This window comes from Amblyomma americanum, chromosome 1 (assembly GCF_052857255.1).
Source record: "Amblyomma americanum isolate KBUSLIRL-KWMA chromosome 1, ASM5285725v1, whole genome shotgun sequence".
Classification (NCBI taxonomy): domain Eukaryota; kingdom Metazoa; phylum Arthropoda; class Arachnida; order Ixodida; family Ixodidae; genus Amblyomma; species Amblyomma americanum.
In genome coordinates, this window is record NC_135497.1 from 538,045,989 (window position 1) to 538,070,414 (window position 24,426).

Genomic DNA, 24,426 nt, shown 5'->3' on the forward strand with positions numbered 1-24,426 from the left:
CACAAGAGAATAGAATGTGGTTAACCGTAAATTCATCTCCACATTCTTGGCAAACAGGTTTGTCTTGTTTTGTTAGCAGGAAGTTGTGCGTAAGGTGCATGTGGCCTATTCGGAGATGCATAAAATCACTTCCTTGAAACGTTCCTGGTGCATACATGACTGAAATTGACCTAAAACCAGTTTTACCAAACGTAGTTTCTATTTACTTCATTGTTCCAAGCCGACTGCCATTTTTTCCTGCATATTGCCTGCTGCTTGAAAGATGGCTTGAAGATGGAAAGAGGGATCTGCGAGCTGTGATGGAAACAGGGATTTCCCCTATGGTCACAATGTTCGGAAGTTTGGAATGCTGTACATTATTTTGCAGTTCAAGGAACAAATCACCACTGTCCAGTTTGGTTACTTTGTAACCTGAGCCCAAGGCGGCTGTCAAGGACTTAGATACTATGAAGGGGGACAAAAATCTTGCTTGTGTCATCAACTTCACATGGTACTTCGGAAAGCTTACCTACCTAAAAAAAAAAGAGAGAGAGAGAATGCTTTAAACTTCGTTACACTCATTGAAGCATGTCGAGATCCTGCAAAAGGGCGCACCAAAGATTGGGCAGTAGGCCTCCATGCAGACCTGACACATTTGGGGGGGGGGGGGGGGGGGGGGGGGGGGGGGGTGAGACCTATTATGAGACCCCTGACTGCCGGTCTTAATTGCAATTGCGTTGTGCAACTATTGCTGTTGAGTGAACACTCCATGAACACCTCCTAGCAAGTGTGCAGGGTTCTCCATTAAGGGTAGCCAAGGAGACGTATTCCCTTATCACTTCTAGTGGTAATTGTGAACTGCTGTTCCCTTGCTAGACTTGCTAAACAACAATCCATTGCAGCCCAAAGCAACTTGACATTTTCTGAGATTAACATTCTGTCTTAACGCTGCAGAAGCAGCCCTCTTTTCACCAGGCCTTTGCCTTCGCATGAGTTTTCGCACACACAAAGTTCTGTTCTGATTCGATCTGACGAACATTGCTGAGGAATCATCGTGGGATTTTCGTAATTTTTTGAGAAATGGCTACAGTTTGTTGTGCCACACCACTGAAAATTACACATTTGAAATTCTAACAACTAATGTTGCTGTTACTATAAATCAGATATGGCCAGCTACAAATATCCAATTACAACCAGGCTCTCAGCTCTAATAGTTAAAAGGTCAACTATTAGAATTCAGTTAACCAGCTTATTAGTTAAAGTGACTGAGTGGTTTTCTGGCGTCCACCAACATCGCAAAATCCATGCTGCAAAATCCACACAGTTATCTCAAAAGGTCTGTTTTTAAAAATTAGTGATGGATTTCCATGCCAGGGGTCCTCATGCTGGAGCCAGTGGTGCCAGTCCAAAGAGAGCAGTTAATTCATTTGTTTACACCACAGCAGGTGGCGCAAGTGATAAGTACAATTTAGGAGGTGAAGTTGCTGACATCTAGTATTATAGAAACAATACTTTCTCTGCACAGTGTTTGTAGTAATCTGCAGATGTGTTGCACAGTAATGCCCAGTTAGAAAGGCCCAAACGAAACTGCTGAAAAACCAAACTGGTGCCAAATAGAAATCATTTGGGACCGCAACTCGAAGTGCTACCAATTGCATTCAATTTGAGTCACTTTGGCACTAACTGTAAAAAATTGGTCCAAATAGTGGGAATCACAATTCCAACTGGTGTCAACTGTGTACCATTTGAATTCATTCAGAAATTCAACCGTTTTTTTTTTTTGCAGAGGAACGGGTGAAGTTTCAGTGACCGCTTTGATCGCTCTGTCAATTAGTCTAGATATTAGGCCACAGAAACATTGGCCTCGACCATGTAACTGCCGCGCAGACATCATGCCATTCTCACTGCCTTGGCCAGTCTTGGCCTCGGAGGAAGGCTATACAAGTGGATTGGACACTATATAAAAGAACGGCAAATTTTTATGAGCACTCCAAACGGCCCAACAGTATTTCACGCAGTGGAGAAGGGTGTACCACAAGGAGTGGTGCTCAGCCCTCTCCTGTTTAACACTGCCCTCATACACCTAACAAGATACCTTCCGCGAGGAGTAACATAATGATCTATGCAGATGACATCTGCATCAGGAGCACATCACGTTCGTACTGTTACTACACATCTCGATGTACAGTATGGCACACTGTTAAAGGGAACATGCGGTCGCGTGAAGTTGACTTTCCACGAGGCACTGCTGCGGAAAGCCGGAAAGAATGTCGAGCTGATTATGGTCTGGAGTTTTTTTCGGCATTCTGTCCTCTTGCATGGATCTCATTTTTCACACCCACAACGCATCGATTACTTCTTCTCGCTGTTGAATTAGCTTTTTCCATTCTGTGGTCACGTTTCGTGTGAAATAAGCAACATTTTCCCTGGACTAGATTATCCACGTGTGAGTGCCTTGGTTCATTGCCACTCAACGTGTACTGTACGCGTTGTACTGTACTGTACGCGTTGTACTGTTCACGTGTACTGTACGCGTTGTACTGTTCACGTGTACTGTACGCGTTGAGTGGCACGTTGAGTGGCATATGAACCAAGTCACTCACACGTGAATAATCCAGTCCAGAGAAAATGTTGCTTATTTCACACGAAACATTACCACAGAATGGCAAAAGCTAATTCAGCAGCGAGAAGAAGTAATCGATGCGTTGTGGGTGTGAAAAATGAGATCCATGCAAGAAGACAGAATGCCGAAAAAAACTCCGGACCATAATCAGCTCGGGATTCTTTCCGGCTTTCCGCAGCAGCGCCTCGCGGAAAGTCAACTTCACGCGACCGCATGTTCCCTTTAACAGTGTACCACACTGTACCTGGCTCCCCGAGGTCTTCGTCTCTCGCCAGAAAAGTGTGTTGCCATGGCTTTTACCAGAAAAACGATGACTCGATATCCACTCCTCCTAGGTGGATGGTCACTACATTATGTATGATCACAGCGATACCCAGGTGTTGTCATAGACAGCAACCTCTCGTGGTCACCTCAGATAAAAAAACAACGCTACAGGATCACTGCAGCATTGCAAGTTTTCAGATTCATGTCGGGAACACGGTGGAGCAGCAACTGCCACTCAATGGTTCTGCTAGAAAAAGCCTACGTTGAAGGAACCTTGCGCTACTGCCTACCGGTGCTTCAGATATTATCTCCAACAAGCAAGAAGATCCTCGAAACCACGCGAAACAACTGCCTGCGGATAAGTCTTGGCCTCCCAAAGGGTTCCTCTGCATCAGGAACAGTGGCGCAAGCAGGCTGCTTCCCGCTAGATGTGATTGCCTCCCAGGAAACTGTGTACCCATCTCCGCCATGTCCTCCAAAGGAAGAAGCACTTCCTACACCATGTTCACCTAAGTCACTGTAGCTCTGGCTTTGGCCAAGCTGTGCAGCACTTGCCCCTCCCTACTATTATACAGCCGCAGAAACTACTACCTCTGAACTTTCCCCCCTGGACACTAAAGGTGAAGAAGTTTGTTCCAGGTGTGCATGCAAAGAGTCACATGCCTCAGGCAGCGCTACTGCAAGCTACTCTCGCCTACTTACCCGAGAAATATACGCAGCATACACACATCTACACAGATGGTTCAACTAGTCAAGAAACTTCTTCCTGTGCCATTTATGTGCCCTCAACCAAGCATATCCTTTCTTACCAGCTACAGCGGAAGACATCCTCGACGACACCCGAGCTTCACGGCATTACAGAAGCTGTTTTCTACGGCAAACCCCCGACCGATGGGTTATCTTAACCAACTCCAAAGCATCTCTGCTTTCCTGCCTAACCTGCTGAAGAAAAGCAATCATCAGCTGGTTTCCCGTGACATCGGTTACCTACATCACTTAGCTATTGCTGCAGACCACTGCATAACATTTCAGTGGATACCAGCACAATGGCATTTTGGCCAATGAAAAAACAGATCAAGCGGCCCGTAAAGGCTACCAACATCAGCGATACATTCGGACCTGCTTCACAAAATCTGATGCGTCAAAAATAGCTAAAAGATTTTGTTTCTGAAGAAATGCATTTGATCTGGAGCCTGCCGACACATCACTACCAATTTCTGTACTCAGTCAACCCACATCTCCCAGCTCTGGGTGGGAGTTTTCCTCACCACCTGGAAACACTTTATCACTGACTTCGCCTGAACGCTGCATTTACAAACGGCTTGTGATACCGTTTCAGTCAAACGAACAGCCCGCTTTGTGAGAACTGCGGCTCGATCGAATCTGTGGAACATATCTTGCTTGACTGCCCTGCATATGCTGACGAGCGTGCGTACTACGAAGAGTGCATGGAAAAGCTCTCCCCTGTGCCTCTAACCATGGACAGTGTTTTAGGTCCCTTAGCCTGCCCTAGGCAACAGAGACATGCAATGAACTTTTTGTTTGCGTATTTAAAGGAAATTGGACATCTCGACAAGCTCTAATTCCATCTAGCATGTTGCCCTCATGCATTTTTCTTGCAGTGAACTTTGTAAGCCCTGTAATGGCGAAGATGTGCCAACGCAGTAGCGGCAGTGCTACCGCTGAGCGCGCGTTGCTGGCTGGCTCTACAACCACCGACGCCTAGAACCCGACCGCCGACGCCCGTTCAGTGCCTGGTTCTTTCACGGCCATTAAACCCATTTTCAAGTGGTGGAGGTTGCTCCTGATCTCGTCCTAGAGCTGCACAGCGGCACTGTAACATCAGAAATGCTGAATAACGCCCCCCTGGCTCCGGCACGCCTCGACAACGGGACCCGGCTGTCTTCAGTGGGCTAGGCGACTCTGAAGTTGAAGACTGGCTTTCTTCCTACGAGCGGGTCAGCACGCACAACTGCTGGGATGACGCCATGAAGCTTAACAATGTCATTTTTTACCTGGCTGATGTCGCCAATCTCTGGTTCCGCAACAACGAAGCATATATCGCCACATGGTCCACGTTCAAGATCAGCTTTACTGAGGTATTTGGCCGCCTTGGTGTGCGCAAACTCCGCGCCAAACAGCGCTTACGAGAGCGGGCTCAGCAACCAGGCGAGACTTTCACTAGCTATATTGAGGACGTGGTGGATCTCTGCAAGCGCGTGAACAGTCATATGTCCGTCGCTGATAAGATAAACAATATTATGAAGGGTATCGATGAAGATGCCTTCCAAATGCTTTTGGCCAAGCAGCCGAACACCGTGGCCTCCGTCCTCAACTTGTGCCAGAGCTATGAGGAGCTCCGTAAGCAGCGTGTCCTCACTCGTCGCACCGTACAGCATGCCGAGGTGCTGTCCACTGATGCCGTGACCGCAGGAGGGCAGCAGCTCAGGAATGATATTCAGCAGTTCATCAGAGAAGAGATCGCACGTCAACTAGCGCTCATCTCTGGAGTTCGGGACGCCCCAGCATCACTGCCTCCCACCCTTCAGCAGACGATCCGAGCCCAGGTCGCGGAGGCCCTGCCACCCCTGCCTCAGCAACCTGTGGCTGCCCCTCTTACGTTCGCCGCCGTCCTGGCCAGACCACCATCCCATCCCTTGAGCCCTTTCCAAGCTGCCCCTCAAGCGCTGCTACCTTCGATGCCCCCGCCTGTTTTCTCTCGTATCGGCCTCCGGTGGCACAACCGCCGCCTCACTTCGCGCCGGCCGTCCCTCACTAGTCATCTGTGGCATACTCGCAACAACAGGCCCATTTGCTTTGCCTGCGGCTTCGCCGGCCATGTAGCCTGTCACTGCCGCAGTCGTCCTTCTTCGCCTTCTGACGTCCTGCCGCCATCTGCGTATGGGGGTTACACACAGCCACCCCACGTGCCAGCGGAACCACTGCCTCCTGGCTTTTCCACCGATTGCCAGGCTGCCACCTCTCACCGCTCCTCTCCGTGCCGCCGTTCCATCTCTCCTATGCGCCGTCGCGGCAGCCCTTCCACTGCGGAAAACTAATGAGCGCAGTTCCCGAGGCAAGAGCTGCATCCACTGGGAACTCTACAAGGCCTCTGATCTCACCAACAAACGTTATTGATATTTTTGTCGAAGGTGTTGCAACCTGTGCTCTAGTGGACACCGGAGCTGCTGTCTCAATTATGGACGCGCAATTTTCTCGAAAACTGAAGAAAGTTATGACACCATTTTCGGGAGTTTCTCTTCGCACTGCTACCGCCGAACAGGTCGAACCGCTCGCAAAATGCACAGCGCACGTCGTTATTCAAGACGTCTTGTACATCATTCAATTACTGGTTCTCTCCTGTTGTTCCCATGACGTAATTCTAGGATGGGACTTTCTTTCTGAGCACTCCGCCATCGTCGATTGCGCCCGCGCCGATGTTTCCTTCTCTGCCCCACCCAGCGCCTCTCCTGCCGCACAGTCTCCTCCATATCCGGTCAAAGTACACCTTTCTCACGATGTCGAGCTACCTGCAAACTCCTCCGTCCTGGTCTCCCTCTCGTGCGCCTCACCACGCGACCAACCTGCCGTCCCTGTACTCTTTACTCTTTCCGAGTTGTTTCTTCGTCGCAAGAACATGCCGTTTCCCTTCACTGTCCTCACAGCGACCTCTGGAACGACAGCCATGCTCGTCAGCAACCTTCTATCATCTCCAGTGACCCTGATTGATGGTGAATGCCTTGGGTGCGTCGAACCGGCTGAACTCCTCCTGCAACTTGTTGATGAACGAGAAACTGTTCTTGCTCCATCGCTGGACTCTCTTACTCCTGTTCCCCTGTCACCACAACCGCCGTCTGACATCCTGTATAGCGCCATCGATCAAGATCTCACTTCTCCCAACCGTGACCACCTGTTCCACCTGTTGCACCAATTTCGGTCATCGTTTGACGCGTGCCAGTCTCCCCTCGGGCGTTCTTCCCATGTCCACCATGCAATCGATACTGGCTCCTATCCACCTCTGCAACAGCGCCCATATCGCATATCAGCGACAGAGCGTCGAGTCCTCACCGAACAAGTGGACGACATGATCGAACGCGGGATTATACAGCCGTCCCACAGCCCTTGGTCATCCCCGGTTGTGCTGGTTCGAAAGAAAGATGGCTCCATAAGATTCTGTGTGGATTATCGCCGCCTGAACATAATAACTAGGAAAGACGTTTATCCTCTGCCACACATCGATGACGCCCTCGATTGCCTGCAAGGTGCGGAATTCTTTTCGTCCCTGGATCTGCGTTCTGGATACTGGCAAATCCCCATGGCCGAATGCGACAGTGAAAAAACTGCTTTCATCACGCCTGACGGATTATACGAATTTAACGTCATGCCATTTGGTCTTTGCAATGCCCCCACAACATTCGAACGGATGATGGATAACATCTTGCGTGGCTTGCGCTGGAAGACGTGTCTTTGCTACCTACACGACATCGTCGTTTTCTCGGCCAACTTCTCCACACATCTGACTTGCCTGCGCCAAGTGTTGACCTGCCTCACCGCCGCCGGCCTACAATTAAATTTGAAGAAATGCCACTTCGGAGCTCACCGCCTGACCATACTCGGCCATGTCGTATCCAAAGTGGGCATCCTTCCGGATCCTGCAAAGCTTCACACGGTTGCCAACTTTCCAAAGCCGACTACTCTGAAAGAACTGCGGAGTTTCATTGGCCTCTGTTCCTACTTTCTGCGCTTTATACGAAATTTCGCTACCATCATTTCGCCCTTGACACGGCTTCAAGGCCAGAGCTCTTTGTCGTCATGGTCCTCTGAGTGCGATGAAACTTTCGTTACCTTACGTCGACTCCTTACTTCACCCCCCATCCTTCGCCATTACGACCCTAACGCCCCGACCGAGATACACGGATGCTAGCGGCGTGAGCATTGGTGCTGTGGTCGCCCAGCGCATACCTGGATTTCAAAAACACGTTGTCGCCTATGCGAGCCGCACACTGTCCAAGGCCGAGATCAATTACTCCGTCACAGAAAAAGAATGCTCGGCCATTCTGTGGGCAATAACCAAATTTCAACCATACCTCTACGGTCATCCTTTCGACGTAGTCACCGATCATCACGCTTTGTGCTGGCTGTCATCGTTGAAGGATCCATCGGGTCGCCTTGGCCACTGAGCTTTGCGCCTTCAGGAGTACGACATTTGAGTCGTCTACCGCTCTGGCCGCAAGCACTCTGACGTTGACGCCCTCTTCCGGTCTCCGCTGCCTTCCGACACTGCGACCATCTCCAGCATTGACTCCGTGCTGTCTTCGTTGCGCCCACCAAACATGCTTGTGGAACAGCATAAGGACCCCTGGATTACATCTCTCGTGCTTCATCTGTCCGGGCGGCCTACGGCGGCCGCCTCTCGCTCCCTTCGCCGACAAGCCTGCCACTTCATTCTGCATGACAGTCTCCTCTATTGTCATAATTATATGCCCGACGGTCGAAAATGGCTCCTCGTCATTCCTCGCCAACTACGATCTGAAGTCTGCGGCTCTTTCCATGCCGACCCCCAGACTGCTCATGCGGGTGTTTTGAAAACCTACACTCGACTTCGGCACCCGTACTACTGGCGTGGAATGTACAGCTTTTTACGCAAGTACATTCACTCGTGCCTTGACAGCCAACGCCCCAAGTCCCCACCACAGCGTCTTTCTGGACCGTCGCAGCCATTACCTTGCCCTGACCGTCCCTTCGATCGCGTCGGCATCGACCTTTATGGGCCCCTGCCCTCTTCCCCTTCAGGTAATCGTTGGGTTATAGCCGCCATAGAGCATCTCACGCGCTATGGTGAAACGGCAGCTCTTCCCGCGGCTACAGCGTGAGACGCGGCTTTCTTCATCCTCCGCCAGCTCATTCTCCGCCACGGCGCCCCTCGTGAGCTTCTGAGTGACCGCGGCCGTGTGTTTTTATCAGAGGTTGTCCAGGCACTCCTCGCAGAATGCCGCATCATTCACAGAACCTGCACAGCGTACCACCCTCAGACCAACGGCCTCACCGAACGGTTTAACCAGACACTCGGTGACATGCTCACCATGTATATCAGTCCCTACCATTCCAAATGGGACCTCGTCCTTCCGTTCGTCACCTACACATATTATATCGCCATCCAGTCCACCACTGGCTATTCTCCGTTTTTTCTTCTTTACGGCCGTGAACCTACAAGTATGCTTGACACCATTCTTCCCTACCTTCTTGATGCATCCGACTGTGCCACTGCTTCTGAAATTGCCAAGTATGCCGAGGAAAGCCGCCAGCTCGCCCGTTCCCTCACGTCCGATGAACAGAATCGACAAAAAGAGCACCGAGATTCTGGTGGTCAAACCCACGCACCCATTCCCACCGGCTCGCTTGTTTGGCTCTGGATCCCTGCTTGCTCTCCTGGCCTGTCGTCCAAATTCCAAGCCAAATATCACGGACCTTATCGTGTTCTGTCTCAACCTTCCCCTGTGAAATATGTCGTCGAACCTCTGACACCCTCCTCTGAACTTCGCCGTCGTGGCCGTGAAACAGTGCACATCAGTCGTCTGAAGCCTTACCATGACCCCTTGACCTGCACTACGCCCTGAGTCGCCAGGATGGCTCCTTTCATCCCCGGGGGCAATTGTAACGACGAAGATGTGCCAACGCGGTAGCGGCAGTGCTATCGCTGAGCGCGCGCTGCTGGCTGGCTCTACAACAACCGCTGACGCCTAGAACCCGACTGCCGACGCCCGTTCAGTGCCTGGTTCTTTCACGGCCATTAAACCCCTTTTCAGGCCATATATCGGACTATGCACTTCATCATATCATATGTTAACATCAATCTCTCGCCGATGCACCTTAGTAGGCATTTAGTGGCCGCATTTTATGTTCTCCCTCTTTTTTTTCTCTTTAATTTAACCTTTCCACCATCGTCTTGATCGCCCACATTCCCATCCCCCCATAGAGTAGCATGCCATCTCGGCTAAATTCTCTGCCTTTCCATTAAAGGGTTTCTCTCTCTCTCTCACGTAAGGCCTAGCGACAGAGTCAGCCAGGAGTGAGCTGCATTGCAGAAAGCGCACTCCCAAGTGAATATCATTTTTTTTTTATGTTGTGAATCCTTAGTACAGACACTGCTGCCACAGAGTGACCGAACAAAAGGGCATGTTTCTGGAATGGTCAAACGTGCTGTAAAACGTTTTCAAAGGGTCGCGTCATCCATATTATTTCAAGGTGCATGTGACGTCAACGCGCAAAATGGGAGTGCTCGCGCTCCTCATCATGAACGCATCTGCAATTAGTTATATACGTTTTAACAAGTTCCTAAAGAAGATCGTTACCAGCAAACAATCGGTCATGGTCTCGGCGAGGAAAACACGACTGCTCTGCAGAGCTTGGAAAGCATTGTGATAAGGTCAGCTTTGAAGAAGTAGACGCACAAAACGCTTTTTCAAGGCATAAATGCCACTTTTGTCAGACTTAGTTTTCTTGGCTGTAATGTTGGAAGTCCATTTACTATGAACTTCAGATACAACAAACAGTATCTGATTGACCGTCAGGTAGGTGGGCTCTTTTGTATATACTATCACAAGCACAGATACAAAACTAGGGGACAACTGCTGCAGACAGTCCTGCTGAGGATATGCATAGCCTGGAAGACTAACATTCTGTAGTTTTTAAGTCAACTGAAGAGTACAACCGGCATTTCAGCAGCTATTTATAAGATCTGCTCCTGAGATCACATACTGAGGTTTCCATTGCAGAGAAACCAAGCTGCCCTTCTTATATTATTACTCTATCTGAGCGCTGTGAGCTAATTAAATGACTGGCGCTTTTATTTTATTATCATTTCAAAGCTCAACACGGAACAGAACAAACACTCCATTGGTCAATGTTGCTAAACCTCGATGTAACGAGCTTCAAAATAACGAAACCCTCTTTATAATGAAGTATTCCAATTTTCATAACTTCGCATCCACAGAACACCATGCATATTTAGCCTCAACATACTGAAGTAGATTTTGGCACACTTTCAATGCAACGAAATTTTATTGCTGGCTGGAAAAACGAACCTGTGGAAAAACTGTATCACGGGCGCATGTGGTTGAGCACAGCAGGTGCCGGAGCGTGTCCATAATATGGACGCCACACTGCTCTCACATACAGAGTGCATGGCGGATGTAAATACGACGACGATCATAGTGGTGAGCGCGCCACTGCCTGCGTCATCTGGGGCAGTACGGGCGAGGCAGGCACGACCGTCTGTGCAGCCTTAAGGGGAGACGCTCCTCGGAAACATTTTTTCTTTAATATTGATGCCAGATAAATGAAAATTGCACCAGTTATAGAGATTGATCTCCTCTTTCCAAATCTGTTTTTATTTCTAAGATAGCTTGATGCTTTCATGTTCCAAGTACCATGCAGATGTGAAAAACTGTGCTTGCTAAGACACTTGCTGGACACGCTAGTGAGCACGAGAAAGCAGTGTAAAATAGTTTTTCTTGTTCCTAATACTCCACTAAGTGCAAATAAGCAAGGAAATGGTGCACCTATGTCATGCACCATTTTACCGGAATATAAGCTCATGCTTCCTTTTCAGAAGCCAGCGCACAAATATTTTGGGACCTTTCATACTTATAAACATTACCAATTGTATTGAAACCTAGATACTTGCATTCTGCATACCTTAAAGATTATGCATGCCAAATTTGGTCTTGATCCGAGTACAGTAAGTACATAAAAGGTTGCATCCAATAGCCTTTTTCGGTCCAAAATAAGAAGTTGAGAAAAACGCAATCGAAAGTTGCAAATGTTGATTGCTACTGTTCTACTAAGTATATTTGCATGAAAATTGGAGACAATACAGGCCAGATCATTCTCCTATAGCATACAGCTTTAGAATAGGCCTGCACCATATGTTGGTCCCTCAGAGCTTTTCTTAGCAGCATCTTGAAGACAAGTCTTCTTGGCTAGACGGCAGCGACGAGCCCTTGCCTCAGCTGTCTGCTTTGTGGACATTCTTGAAATTCTGCCTTTGTCACAATTCTTGCCCAGAGTGAGGAGTTCTCTTGAAGGAAGAACACCCAGTTCCTCCAGCACATTCTCAAAGGCCTTGCGTCCTTGATTAAACCATAAGACAGCTTTACGCCATAATACAGCTTTAGAATAGGCCTGCACCATATGTTGGTCCCTCAGAGCTTTTCTTAGCAGCATCTTGAAGACAAGTCTTCTTGGCTAGACGGCAGCGACGAGCCCTTGCCTCAGCTGTCTGCTTTGTGGACATTCTTGAAATTCTGCCTTTGTCACAATTCTTGCCCAGAGTGAGGAGTTCTCCTGAAGGAAGAACACCCAGTTCCTCCAGCACATTCTCAAAGGCCTTGCGTCCTTGATTAAACCATAAGACAGCAAGTGATGTTGCCATCTCCACAACTGTGCGCGAGGCGAACCTTGTCTTGGGGCACAACAGCCAAATCTTACTGTTGAGCGATTCGGCTGCATTTTGAGTTTTCCCCTTCACACAACGAGAGAGCAGCTGTTCATCTGTAAGCCTCTTGTATGTGGGCAGCATTGCCTTGCCCTGGCTGTTGGTGAGAATGGAGGTGTGTGCTGGGGTTGCCTGACCCAATGCTTCTGCCCTCTTGAACTTGCACCATGAGTCCTCTCCATCCGGGCAAAATTTGTGGCTCTTGGCTGCATCCGTCGAGCATGAGTGGAAGAAGGATGCCCAAACTGCACGATACATGCCTTGCACACTTCCTCTGTTGGCAGTGATGGCTACTTGAAAGTAGGTTTGCAGCTTCTGGATGACTGCATCTGTGAGCTTCTGACCTCTTGGCATTTTGAGCTTTCGTAGTGCAGTCCCAAGCCGCTTGGAAACGTGGTTAGTGCAGTCCTCTTTTGTGATGGGCACACCATTATACACACTTGGCGTTGACACAGCTGTAAAGGCCTTGCTGTCTCCGTCACTTAGGAAGGTTGTGAATTTCAGGGGAGTGTTGTAGGACTCTGTCCTATTCCATATCCTCAGAGCAGCATTTGTTTCCATGGCGTGTGCTGAGCAATTAACATTTTTTTCACACTCTGGCATGTGGAAGGCTTGCCATATTTCCTCCTCCCCTTTATCTTCAAATTCCTTTTGGGTACTGCAGCTCTGACAGTAATTAGATAAAACTTCAAAATCTAGGCAAAGCCCTGTTTCTACAGAAATGGCTGTGCCTACACCATTATGGCTCTTATGGCCTCTCTTTTGCCAAGTGCCATCAAACATGACAGCTAAATTGGCAGATCCAATTCCTGGGCTGCCACTTTGCAAACCAACTCCTAGTTCTCTACCACTGCCTTCATAGCCGCGAGGTGCACCTTCTTCATGATGGCGTTGAACGATTTCTGATGCATCGGTTTGGGTAATCCAAGAATTGCGCAAAATCGGACAAGTTGGTTGTGTCCTGCTCCAACAGCGCACGCCGCAACCACGGCCTTTGCGTTCATTGCGAAGCTCTCCCTAGCGCTGGCAGATGCTCGCGCTTCACCGTTGTAGTCGCCCGCCGGAGTTGCACGCCGCGATGAATACGTCGACCAAACAACGGATGTGGGACATGCTTCATTGTTGCAACGCAACTCCAGAAACGACGTGAGGCCTCTCTGCTTCCCAGCCAGCTCATCGATCGTAAGCTCGCATCGTCCGCACTCCGGGCATGCTGCGCCGCTCACAAGGTCATTCACGGTGCCGATCTCGCAGATAAAAGCACTCGCTGACTCTTCACTGCCCCTACCTTCATTTTCGAAGAATCCTATCTTCTTTTCCGACATGCTAACGAAACTGTCAACGCTTTCGATGAAGTTCAAACATCCAGCCGGCTCCGAAGCGTCACCTCGGCCAAGGTTAGGCTTAGCTGCCGCGGGCATCTGTGTCACACGCCGCTTCACTTTCCTGCGAGTTCCCTTGAATTTATGCTTCGTCCGAAACTTGATACGTTCCTTCTCGGCATCCATACTAACGAACAGCAGAAATATTTGCAAAAGCTTGCGGAGCACGTAGCGAGAGGTGCACGTCGCAGAAGAGCAGACGCCGCTTCCCGAACTAGGAGCCAATGGCACGGCCACGATCGAACCACGTGATGTGGAGGCGCTTGGTTTTGGCGGTGGAAAATGCTGTTTTTATTATTATTTCTTGGCAGTTTGCGCAGCGGCAAAGCCCGCCTCCGGGAGAAAAAGCATAGGCCAAGCTCCTCACGCAATCCTAGCGCAGTACTATTCCCCGATTTGACGCCTCACGCGCTTAAAAATGGGTCAGATCTGCACCTTTTCTAGCCACCGCGAGTACTTTATTTTAACAGGGGTGTTCGATAATTTCCAGATCAATTATGGCTCTGATTTTTGCACACATGAAAGAGGAATGCTCAAGTTTACTAAAGCAGTCAAAAACACAAAAGTGATTTTTTTGCTTAAAATCGCCGTTTTTCGACCTGCGTCTCCCCTTAACAGCCTTGGCACTATTGTGGTACAGAATCGTCAAACCTCCCGCAAAACTCTACCCCATCTCCTTTGCTGATAAACCATGGCTGATAAACGAGATGGCGGCACCGCCACAATCGCTGAGAAAGCAGTTAGTTCAGTTTCGACGTCGCCGCAGACGATGCGAATATCTGACTTCTTCTTAGCGATTCAGATAAGTAACCCATAAAAATGTGGTATAAAACAATTTTGCCAACCAAATGCCATTTCTGCGCGAAATTTGAGCTCAAACAATTCACCGGTTTAGCTATGAGGTGAATTCTACGGCGCATGTTTAATTCCAGAACACGCTGTATACAGTCGAGCCCACATATAATGGCCCCACTTAAGACGAACTTTCGCTTATAACGAACGAGACCTGCACAACCATCAAAATATACATTGTTTCAATGGCACAAAATCACACGTATAACGAACGTCATTGCACTGCTGATCGGTTACAGTGAACGGACGGCGTAAACCCGGCGCCGTGATGCCAGCTAACCTGCCTTCGACACCTTTGTGCGCCCGGCACGCGGCATAGTTTCCCCAAGACTCATCGCAGGCCAACCACCGCCCCGTTTAGCGCCGCTCTCGAGCGAGCTACCCTTTCTCCGTCGACGGGCCTCCCAACATCGCCCTCCCGCCCGTCCTCGCAACTCCGCTCCCCCCCCCCCCCCTCTCTATTGCAAATCCGGGCGTGGCCGCCGCGATCAAAAGCGCCGCCGCCGGTGCCGATCGCAGAGGTCACGCTCCATGAAGCAGACCTTCCGTGGAAGCCAAGAGGTGGCTGCACTCACGCTCACGGATGACCCTCATTGGTCTCTCCGCTGGCGCTGTGTGTGTGTATCTTTAGCCTGATTGGCCTGATTGCCACCTCTGCACGTTGCATGTCTACCCTATCGCATGTTTTTGTCCCTCTTGTTGCGGTGCAGACGTTTCGATGGCTTCGTTCAAATCTCAGGCTCTGGTTGTAATCCGGGATGGCGGACAGGAACACCGTGCCCATTTCCATTGTATTCAGAGGTAGAGATGATGAAAGCGGCATGGGCGGAGGTGACGGCCACTGGCGAGCGAAACTGCTTCGGCAAGGCCGGTTTCGTCAACACAGTGTCTGATGCCGAGCCTGATGCATCGGAAGATGACCAGCCTGGCGGCGATTTGTGGTAGCGCGTCGTCGGCTCTGACATGGGGGGTCATGACTTTGGTTGGAGTGATTCTATTTCTGTCGATGACGACGCCGACACAGCGGAACCGTGCACGGACGAGAGCATCGTTTTTGAAGTGTCAGATGAGGATGAAACTTCGAAGCCAGCACCCATTAGCGCGCCTGTAGCAATGAGCTACACAGAGAGCCTCAGACAACTTGTCTATGCCAAGGGCCTCGGCGATAGCACGCTTCTGCTTTAAATAAACTGGAAACCTCCCTTATCGGATCCGTGCCGCAGAAACAGACGTTCATCTCGGACTTTTTTGCTAATAAAAAATGTTGTGTTTTGACAAGCAACTGTCTTTAAAGCTAGGGTGCACTTACTACGAGCTTCGGGACATAACGAATGGACGCCGCATGACGCTCATGTTCGTTATAAGCAGGCTCGACTGTACTACCTCAGCCACCACAGTGGCTCAGTGGTTATGGTGCTCAGCTGCTAGTCCAAAAGACACATGTTCGATCACAGCCGCGGCAGTCACATTTCAATGGAGGCGAAATGCTAGAGGCCTGTGTACTGCTCAATGTCAGTGCACATTAAAGACCGCCAGGTGGTCGGAATGGTTCGCAGCCCTCCACTACGGTGCCCCTAAAAGCCTAAGTCGCTTTGGGACGTTAAACCCCATAAAACCGAAACCATATAAAGTCAAACCCACTTATAACAATAATAGTTATAACAATATATCGGATACAACAATGGTCAGTGGCGGCACCATCAACTTTACCATTTGTTCCATAGTAAAATAAAGCGCTTACAGCAATGCTGTCATAGCACATTATCGGTTTTAACAATGAAATCTGTTCATTGAGTGTCGACCATAACAGAAAAAAAGCATGAAAACGTGACAACTGCACCAGCAAAACCATGCTTACGACATAAAAGCGCATGCGTGTGGAGTCGACTGACGCGCCAATCCTGCGCAGTGGCGGCACAAGAAAGTGAAAGAACCCGAGGCCACGCACTCGGAAACACGCCACCGGGCGCGCCGAGGATGCTTACTTAAGGGGGGAGACGGCTTCTGGGGGCGAAAAAAATCGCAAGAAAATCTATTTTTCAGGAATAGAATTTTTGAAATCTGCAGCTGTTTTTCTACTAGTCTGTGAAATTCCAGAACTCCAGAGTCAATATTTCGACTGTAATACGATTAAAAAACGCAGATCCGCGCCCATTTGGGACAGATTTTGACGTGAAAACCACGGTCTTTCCGCGACACGCAGCCGTCATTCTCCGGCAGTGATTGCCGCCATCTTGGTCTCATTCGAAAGAGCAGCTTTTCGCGTTCAATTTCGCGCCATTGCTGTGCTTTTACGCTTATTGGTTGCGGGAAAAAAAGGCGCCAAAAAAAAGTCCCAACGTGCGCTGCTATTCGCTAGTCGGCGCACGTGACTGAAACGTGTCATCCGATTGGCTTACAAGCTTCCAGTCGTCTGCTTGGCGCGTCCGTGGCCGGCTGTGAGCTCAAGCGGGAGCCACTTTGTGCATCGTTCTTAGTGCGCTTTGCAGCAATGTCAGCACATAAGTTCCGCACGGCACACAAGTTCGGAAAAAAGAGGAAGAAGACGCTGACTGACAACTTCAAGAAGAAGAGCTCTGCGGAAACCGCAAGCATCACATCTGAATCGCAGTGCAATGCGGAGACCGTGGTAGGCCCAGGCCTAACGGCGACCGCGGACATTGGAACATCGGACAGCGGTCGCGTTCAGCGAGACACCCCGATGCTGCAACCTTCCGAGATAGCAGCAATTACGAGGAAAGCGCATGGGAAACTGCAGCAGATGGCATCGACTCCTGCAACGGAGCGCAAAGCTACTTTCATCGGTGCAACCGCAGACACCGCGACTACCACTGCCGAGCCTCTCGGCGACGCGACTGACGCAACCTTCACGATTGTTAGTTTGAAGTCTGTGAATGCGCTGCTGGCGTGTGTGAAGTGCAAAGTGTGCTGCGGTAATGTGAACATCAGCAAATGTGACAAGGAGGACAGCCTTGCTGTGAAATTGACGCTTTCGTGCGTAAATTGCGGTGACGTTTCTTCTGAATGGAGTTCGCCGCATGTGATCGGCGGTCAAAAAAAGAATCAGTTTGTTGTGAACATTCTTGCCACGCGTGCCATGCAAGCAACCGGAAATCAGCGTGCTGCACTAAATGATATATTCTCGGCAATGAATATACAGTAAACCCTCGTTATAACGAAATCGCATTACTCGAAATATCACATTATTCGAAATTTCTACCGGTCCCGACCCAAACGCATGCATTTTAAGCCGCATTACTCGAAGCGCACGAAGAGCTTGACCCGCTTAGAGCGAAGTGGCGTCGACGGCAGCCGAGATTGTTTTGCCGCCGGAGAGGACATTTTTGTCAAATTGACGAGTTCTGGCGGAACAAAAAAAAAAAAAAAAAACACCGACGCCGGCAGAGGGTAGCGACAGAGGGCCAATGAGAGCCGGAGCGGGCGTCACGTGATTCTGAGCGGATCCACGCCGGCCGAGAGAGAGGCGCTCGCGTGGAGGGTGCGTGCTCGCGAGCATTTTGCACGCGAGAGCCAGCGACTTCCCTTCCTCGCACCCGTCTGATTTCAGTATGGATGGGGGCGCGCGCATCGCGCAACGGGGCGGCAAAAAAAAAAAAAGAAAAACGCCGCTCGGCTGCTGACCATGCGGGAGTGATAGCGTGTTATTCGGAGTGTTTCGTTAGGCGTGCCTCGCGTGTGCTTTTGTGGCCTGCAGTGACAAATGGCTTCGTCGAAAGTGTCTGACTTTGGAACAGAAAGTTTTGCTGATAAAAGAAGTGGAAAAAGGCGGCCGGAAGAAAACTGACATTGCGAAGGAATTCGGCATACCGCCGTCTACTTTATCAACTGTATTGAACAAGGAAGCTGTGCTGCATGGCTTTGAAAAGAGCTTCTCGGCGAAGAGAAAGCGGAATCGTGATTCTAGATATCCGGAAGTGGAAGGTGCACTTCTAGAGTGGCTGAAGAACGCCAGGAGTGCAAATCTCCCCATACATGGACCTGCTCTTACGGCAAAAGCCGAAGCTCTCCCCCTCCAAATGGGCCATAATGATTTCAAGTGCAGCAATGGCTGGCTTGAACGGTTTAAGAAACGACACGGCGTGACCTCGAAGTCGATCGTCGGCGAAAGCGCAGCCATGAACCGTGGCACCGTAGATGTATGGCGCCAACATCGGCTCCAAGCTCTACTCGAAAAGTATGCAGACAGAGACGTCTACAACCTAGATGAGGTAGCATTTTTCTATAAGATGCTACCGAATCGCACGTTCACTACTCCTGGCGCATCCTCATCTGGCGGAAAACAGAGCAAGGAGCGTGTCACGGTGCTATTTGGTGCCAATGCAACAGGCGAGGACAAGCTTCCCTTATTGATACTGGGGAAGGCAGAGAAGCCGCGGTGCTTCCGAAATGCAGCAATTCCCAAGGAATGCATCTACAGAAGCAACAAGCGAGCATGGATGACTGCAGCTATTTTCGAGGACTACGTGCGCCTTATGGATAGACGGTTCCGCACAAAGAATAGGCAAGTGCTTTTTGTGATTGACAATTGCCCAAGCCACGGGAAGATCGACAACCTGACGGCAATCACTGTGGAATTTTTGCCTGCGAAAACAACCGCGGTACTGTAGCTGATGGATCAGGGCATCATTGAGACTACCCGGAAGCTGTAGCACAAGGCTCTTTTGCAGCGGATGCTTACGGCATATGACGCGAGCAAGAGGTATAGCATTGATTTGCTTGGTGCGATCCATTTGCTAAACTTTTCTTGGAAGGAACTAGCACCTTCGAAGGTCGCCAACTGCTTTACGCACGCCGGTTTTTCCCGCGCCGTCATCAGCGGCACTGACGATGACCAGCCTGACGATGACCGGACTTGCAGCGATCTCTACGAGGCTGCTTATAAAATTGCTGGCCAAGAGGTAGAAGGAGACTTCGAGACATTCGCGTTGGCTGACGCTGCTGCTCCCGTGGTTGCCCCAGCAACGGATGCGGATATAATTGACACTGTTCGTGGTCCTGACGAGGACCAAGAGCCAGCGGATGAAGAGCCACGTGAAGTGCCGACTATGATGCAGACGCGCGAGTGCCTACGCCTCCTGCGAAACAAGGATGAATGCACAGGCAGCGACCACGGCCTCCTGCAATGCTTGGGCAAATTAGAGCAGGCTTTGCTCGCGCCCGGTATGAACTTGAAACAGGCAAAACTCACTGCCTTCTTTTCACCTTATTGAAGTTTTGCTTAGCTGAATACATTGTATTATGACTTCGTCGCCGTTGCGGCGCAATTAAGGGGAGAAGAGGGTCTTGGAGAAAAAATTTTTAATATTGAACTTAGCAATTTTAAAATTAAAAGAGCTTAGAAGGCCCATAGCTAATGGTTTGAATCACATTTTTGCCGATGCCGCCGCTTAGCAAGCTGCAAAATGAGGTCGAGGGTGCACACTGTATTGTGAAGTGAAGCATGCAGTCTGCCACCAAATCTACGACGTCGTCGGTAGCTCCGCAGACAATGACGGGTTGGCGTCTACATGCTCGTTCGCTAGCGTCCACATCTTGCGCTAGGTTGCAGAAATTGCTGCCAAAGTGGCGATTTTATCACCGGCGTGCTTCGCAATTCCTCGTGATCAATGCGCTGGGAAGAAATGTGCCTACTCTGACCCGCTGCTGCCAATCTCGCCCGAGCCCGCGATTTGCTCCGTGTCGAAGGCGGACGCCGAAGCTGGTAAGAAGCACTTATCACGACCGCCAAATTGCACTCCTGCGCCTCGTTATTCCCTCTTCCGATCCCTGCTTGTGAAGTAAAACCATCCAGCTCTCCGTCATCCGCTGCAGCCGCGATGTGTACCGCGCTTGGAACGAACGCCGCAACGGCTGCCAAGGTCGCGTCATCCGCCGGTCCACGCTCAGGCACTCCGCTGCTGCTGGTTTACATCCCTGCCGACGTACTTGTGTCTTCCGCTTGCTTGCTGCGGCCTTTTTTACGTTTTTTCCCAAACTTAGGCACGCTGCGAACTTCCGATACGATTTCACGCCACGGTGGTCTTTTTCAAAATGGCGTCGCAGGACGAGCGCGGAGCCTCAAAAAAATGGCGCCGGCCAATGAGGCGCTTGAATTTCGCCGCGTAGTGTCCAATAGCATTGCAGCTTTTTATATTTTGTTTTCTTTCTTTTTTCGGCGACCAATCGCAGTAGGCCTTTCGTTCTGGCGGGAAAGAAAGCTGAGGCGTCGCTCTTTCAAACGAGACAAAAGTCGCCTCGCTGCGCCGGCTACTTTTGACGCGACACGCGACTCAAAACGGGCATTTTCTAACCGATCTTCGCGAGCTTTCGTGTAAAAATTGCATCTTTGCGTGTCGATTTCTCGTAAACTACGGGGCATTCAGCCATGAAACTTGAGATTATGATGGAAAATGATGACACACACCCAACTATGATTTTCCAAGTCGATTTTTGCGCGATTTTTTGATCCCAAAGATCCGCGTCCCCCCCTTAAATCTCGACTGTGTTAGCTTTCTCGAGCTTGTCGCCTATATCGAATTATCGCTTATAACGAATTTTTTCGCTGTCCCGCTGACTTCGTTATAACGAGGGTTTACTGTATCTCATAGGGGTTTGCACACGAAAACGTGGCAAAAGTACGTCAAAGAAAAGTTGACGCCCGCGGTAGACCGTGCAGCCCTGAGGATGACAGCTGACTGCGCACGATGCGTTCGGGAGGTGTACTCGGAGCTATATCTCGGACACCCAGGTAACATCGCAGTCTCATTTGACGGCTCATGGATGACACGCGGGCATTCCTCGCACATTGGAATTGGGACAGTTATCGAGTTCTTTACTGGACTTGTGCTCGATTACGTCGTGCTCAGTAATTTTTGCACCGCGTGCGAACGGGGCCCGAAAGATGATGACCCGACGTACTCAGCGCGGAAAGCAAGCCACATATGCCAGAAGAACATCAACAAGAAGGCTGGCGAAATGGAGGTAGAGGCTGCACTCATCTTATTCAAGCGGTCTCTAGAACTGCACAACCTCCGGTACACAACCATACTGTCCGATGGGGACAGCCGCACTTTCCTTGCTTTGCAAGAAGAAGAAGTCTATGGGTACATTCCAATTACCAAAGAAGACTGCATAAATCATGTGCAGAAGCACATGGGAACCACTCTGCGCAGAGGTTCTAGTGGAGAATCCCTTGGTGGGAAAGGAAAGCTTACGGCAGATTTAATTTCTAAATTGAGCTCACACTATGCATGGGCTCTGAAATCACACATTGGTGATGTGGAGGCCACACATAAGGCTGTGATGGCCACCTATCATCATGTCACTTCTAATGACGTCACCGCCAACCACAGCTTCTGTCCAACAGGCCCCAAGTCTTGGTGCAGACAGAATGCTGCAGAGGCCCAAGGTGACACCATGCCACGTCGCCGACACAACCTGCCTCCTCATGTCTGCAACGCTTTGCTGCCTGTATATGAAAGTCTTTCTAACAAGGGGCTTCTTGAGCGCGTCCACCGAGACAATACTCAGAATAATAATGAATCCTTACACTCAATGATATGGGCACTTGCCCGAAAGGAGAGCCACGCCTCACTTTTTACCGTTCAAGCCCCCAGGCAACCAAGCGCATGCAAGAGAAAGACAAAGGAAAGCTTCATGTGCACAAAAGCACAAATCGGCAGAAAATGTGCAGCGCATGCTGAAAAAGGACCACTTCAATGATAGCAAGCAATCTGACTACATTCCGGGAGGCTATTAGGAATTGCCCAAGGCCACTGGACCAATAATTTTGAATTTTTCTTCAATAAACAGCACTGATTGTTTTTCTCATTTTTCTCAGAATGCAAATTTTGGTATCTGAGCAAATTTCTAAGTGGCATATCTCAGCATCTACAGCTGACAGAACCATAATTTTTTTTTTTAGTGTGTACCTAGGTGATCTGAGCATGCAATGTTGGAAGCAGATTTTTCAATTAAACCTCAGAAAATTTTTCAATGATCTAGTTCCTGATTGCATATTAGCCACAGTTTACTGCATGAATTTCGTTGTACTGTGAAATCACTAATGATGGTAAAATTAGAAAACTCTCCAACATTACATTCCATTTTCTTTCTGGAGTCTAACAATGTGCCGTTTTTGAGCTTTTATGCTTTACTTTTCTCTCAATGTTCTGGTGAACTATGGGGGTTAATTAATTATATCTTGAGAACTAATTAACTTACCAATAAAGTAATTTCATTTTTGAAATCAGCACGAGGAGCTGGTGAAGGATATGCAATTAAATTAAGTTTGGTGGAGAAATAAATAATTTTCCTCCAGAAGCAGTCTTCCCCCTTAAGCAGAGCAGAAAGGGAGCCCTGGTGGAGCAATCCATTATTAATGTTTCTGAGGGGAGCGCCGCTTGCAGAAAGAAAACGCACTGGCGCGGTTTTCTTTGTTTTTGTATTCTGAGCTACGGCTGGCACTGGTAGCGCGTGCGTTGTCCCATCTTCCCCTGTTCGTCGCTAACTTGGCCGCAGATCCCGCTTCGTAGATTTCACGTGTCTCAAGGGCAGGTGTCACCGCGTCAGGCGAGCTGCTGCGTTGCTGCAATCACCACGCGCGCCATGCGCACTCCCTATCAGTCGGGGCAGTGCACGCGCATTGCCAATGTGGTTTTTCTCTCTTTAGCTGTCACCGTGCCCTTGGTTCTGTACGCTCCTCGGATTTCCCATAAGAATTGCTTCCGGAAAGCGGGCTGAATGCCAATGACGCGGAGGCACGCAAAGCTCCCACAGGTGCAGTGATGACAGTGGTGTGGTCATCAGTGAGTGATGATGATTGCAGTGTCAAGTTGAATTCTTTCACGCTGACGATGCAGTCAAGACAAATGAAGACCTCACCATATGAGGTAATCATGGCAGCTGTCACCGGCATGGACAGCAATGAACAGAAACCGTTGCTAGTTGTAATATAATAGCAAAAGTTCATAACTCGAGCTACATTAATTCAGAAATACGTACAATTCGAACTACCAACACAATTCTGGGCATAGCCCATATAAGTGCACGGCATCGTATGCTCGCTAATTCGTTCATTACAGGTCTCGCACCAGTTAATTTGAATGAGCTCCCAAACGGAGGCTGCGTCCAGGTATGACTGGCACGGCAAACGATCGACCAAATAGCCCTGTTCAAACCTGAAATTTTTTGCTGCAGAGTCATCCGTGCACCTGAAACTTGCGTACAACGCTAGGCATCACGACAAGCGCACGGCCCAGTCTTGAAATCGGACAGCGTAGTTTCGGTTTCGCTTTTCTGAGTTTCGGGCAAGCCCGTAGCAGCCAGCTAACCGAGCACCAATGCACACCGTTTCGAGCACCGATTATCACGGCCGCATTCGTACGCGTGGTTCTTTCTCCAGTTCTTCCGGTGCGCGCAAAGTGTGCGCTCGTCACGTGCCGTTCGCTGTTTGTGCAGTGAAGCCTCCTCACAAGCGACACTGCCACTTGTGAGGCGGTGTGACGCAATGGCGGTGGAGCTCCAGCGCTTGCACGTCGCAATGTGATCATTGTCGGGGAGGCCCTTACCACTTTTGAGTACTTTTTCTTCGACGCTCTCGACAGCATGTATGCAATAAAGCATTTATGAAAATGAAAAATAATAATAATAATAATCTCCACGCTGTTCGCATCTCAAAAGCAAGCAACCACTGTCCAGTCTTTCAAAAGAAATATACCGTGACGCAATCAGTTTTTGTTATACTTTCAGAATCATACGATAATTTGAACATTCTTCCGGTCCCCTAAAATTCGAATTAACGAGCTTTTACAGGCATTACAACAATCAAA

At 49.5% G+C, this 24,426-nt stretch overlaps 2 protein-coding genes across 7 annotated transcripts in view; both read right to left on the reverse strand.

The window, feature by feature from the left end:
- LOC144116288 (rab-like protein 6) overlaps nt 1–24,426 on the reverse strand; it is a 149,716-nt gene that overhangs the window by 33,937 nt on the left and 91,353 nt on the right. The gene's annotated exons all lie outside the window — the stretch shown is intronic.
- Nucleotides 9,796–14,863, reverse strand: LOC144116290 (uncharacterized). The gene has a single exon (XM_077651030.1). It carries the CDS (start codon nt 13,143–13,145, stop codon nt 12,039–12,041), a length of 1,107 nt encoding a protein of 368 aa, XP_077507156.1. The 5' UTR covers nt 13,146–14,863; the 3' UTR covers nt 9,796–12,038.

Excerpts from the sequence above, each read along its gene's own strand:
- LOC144116290 (XM_077651030.1), bottom strand. The coding sequence starts at position 13,145 with ATGTTTGATGGCACTTGGCAAAAGAGAGGCCATAAGAGCCATAATGGT.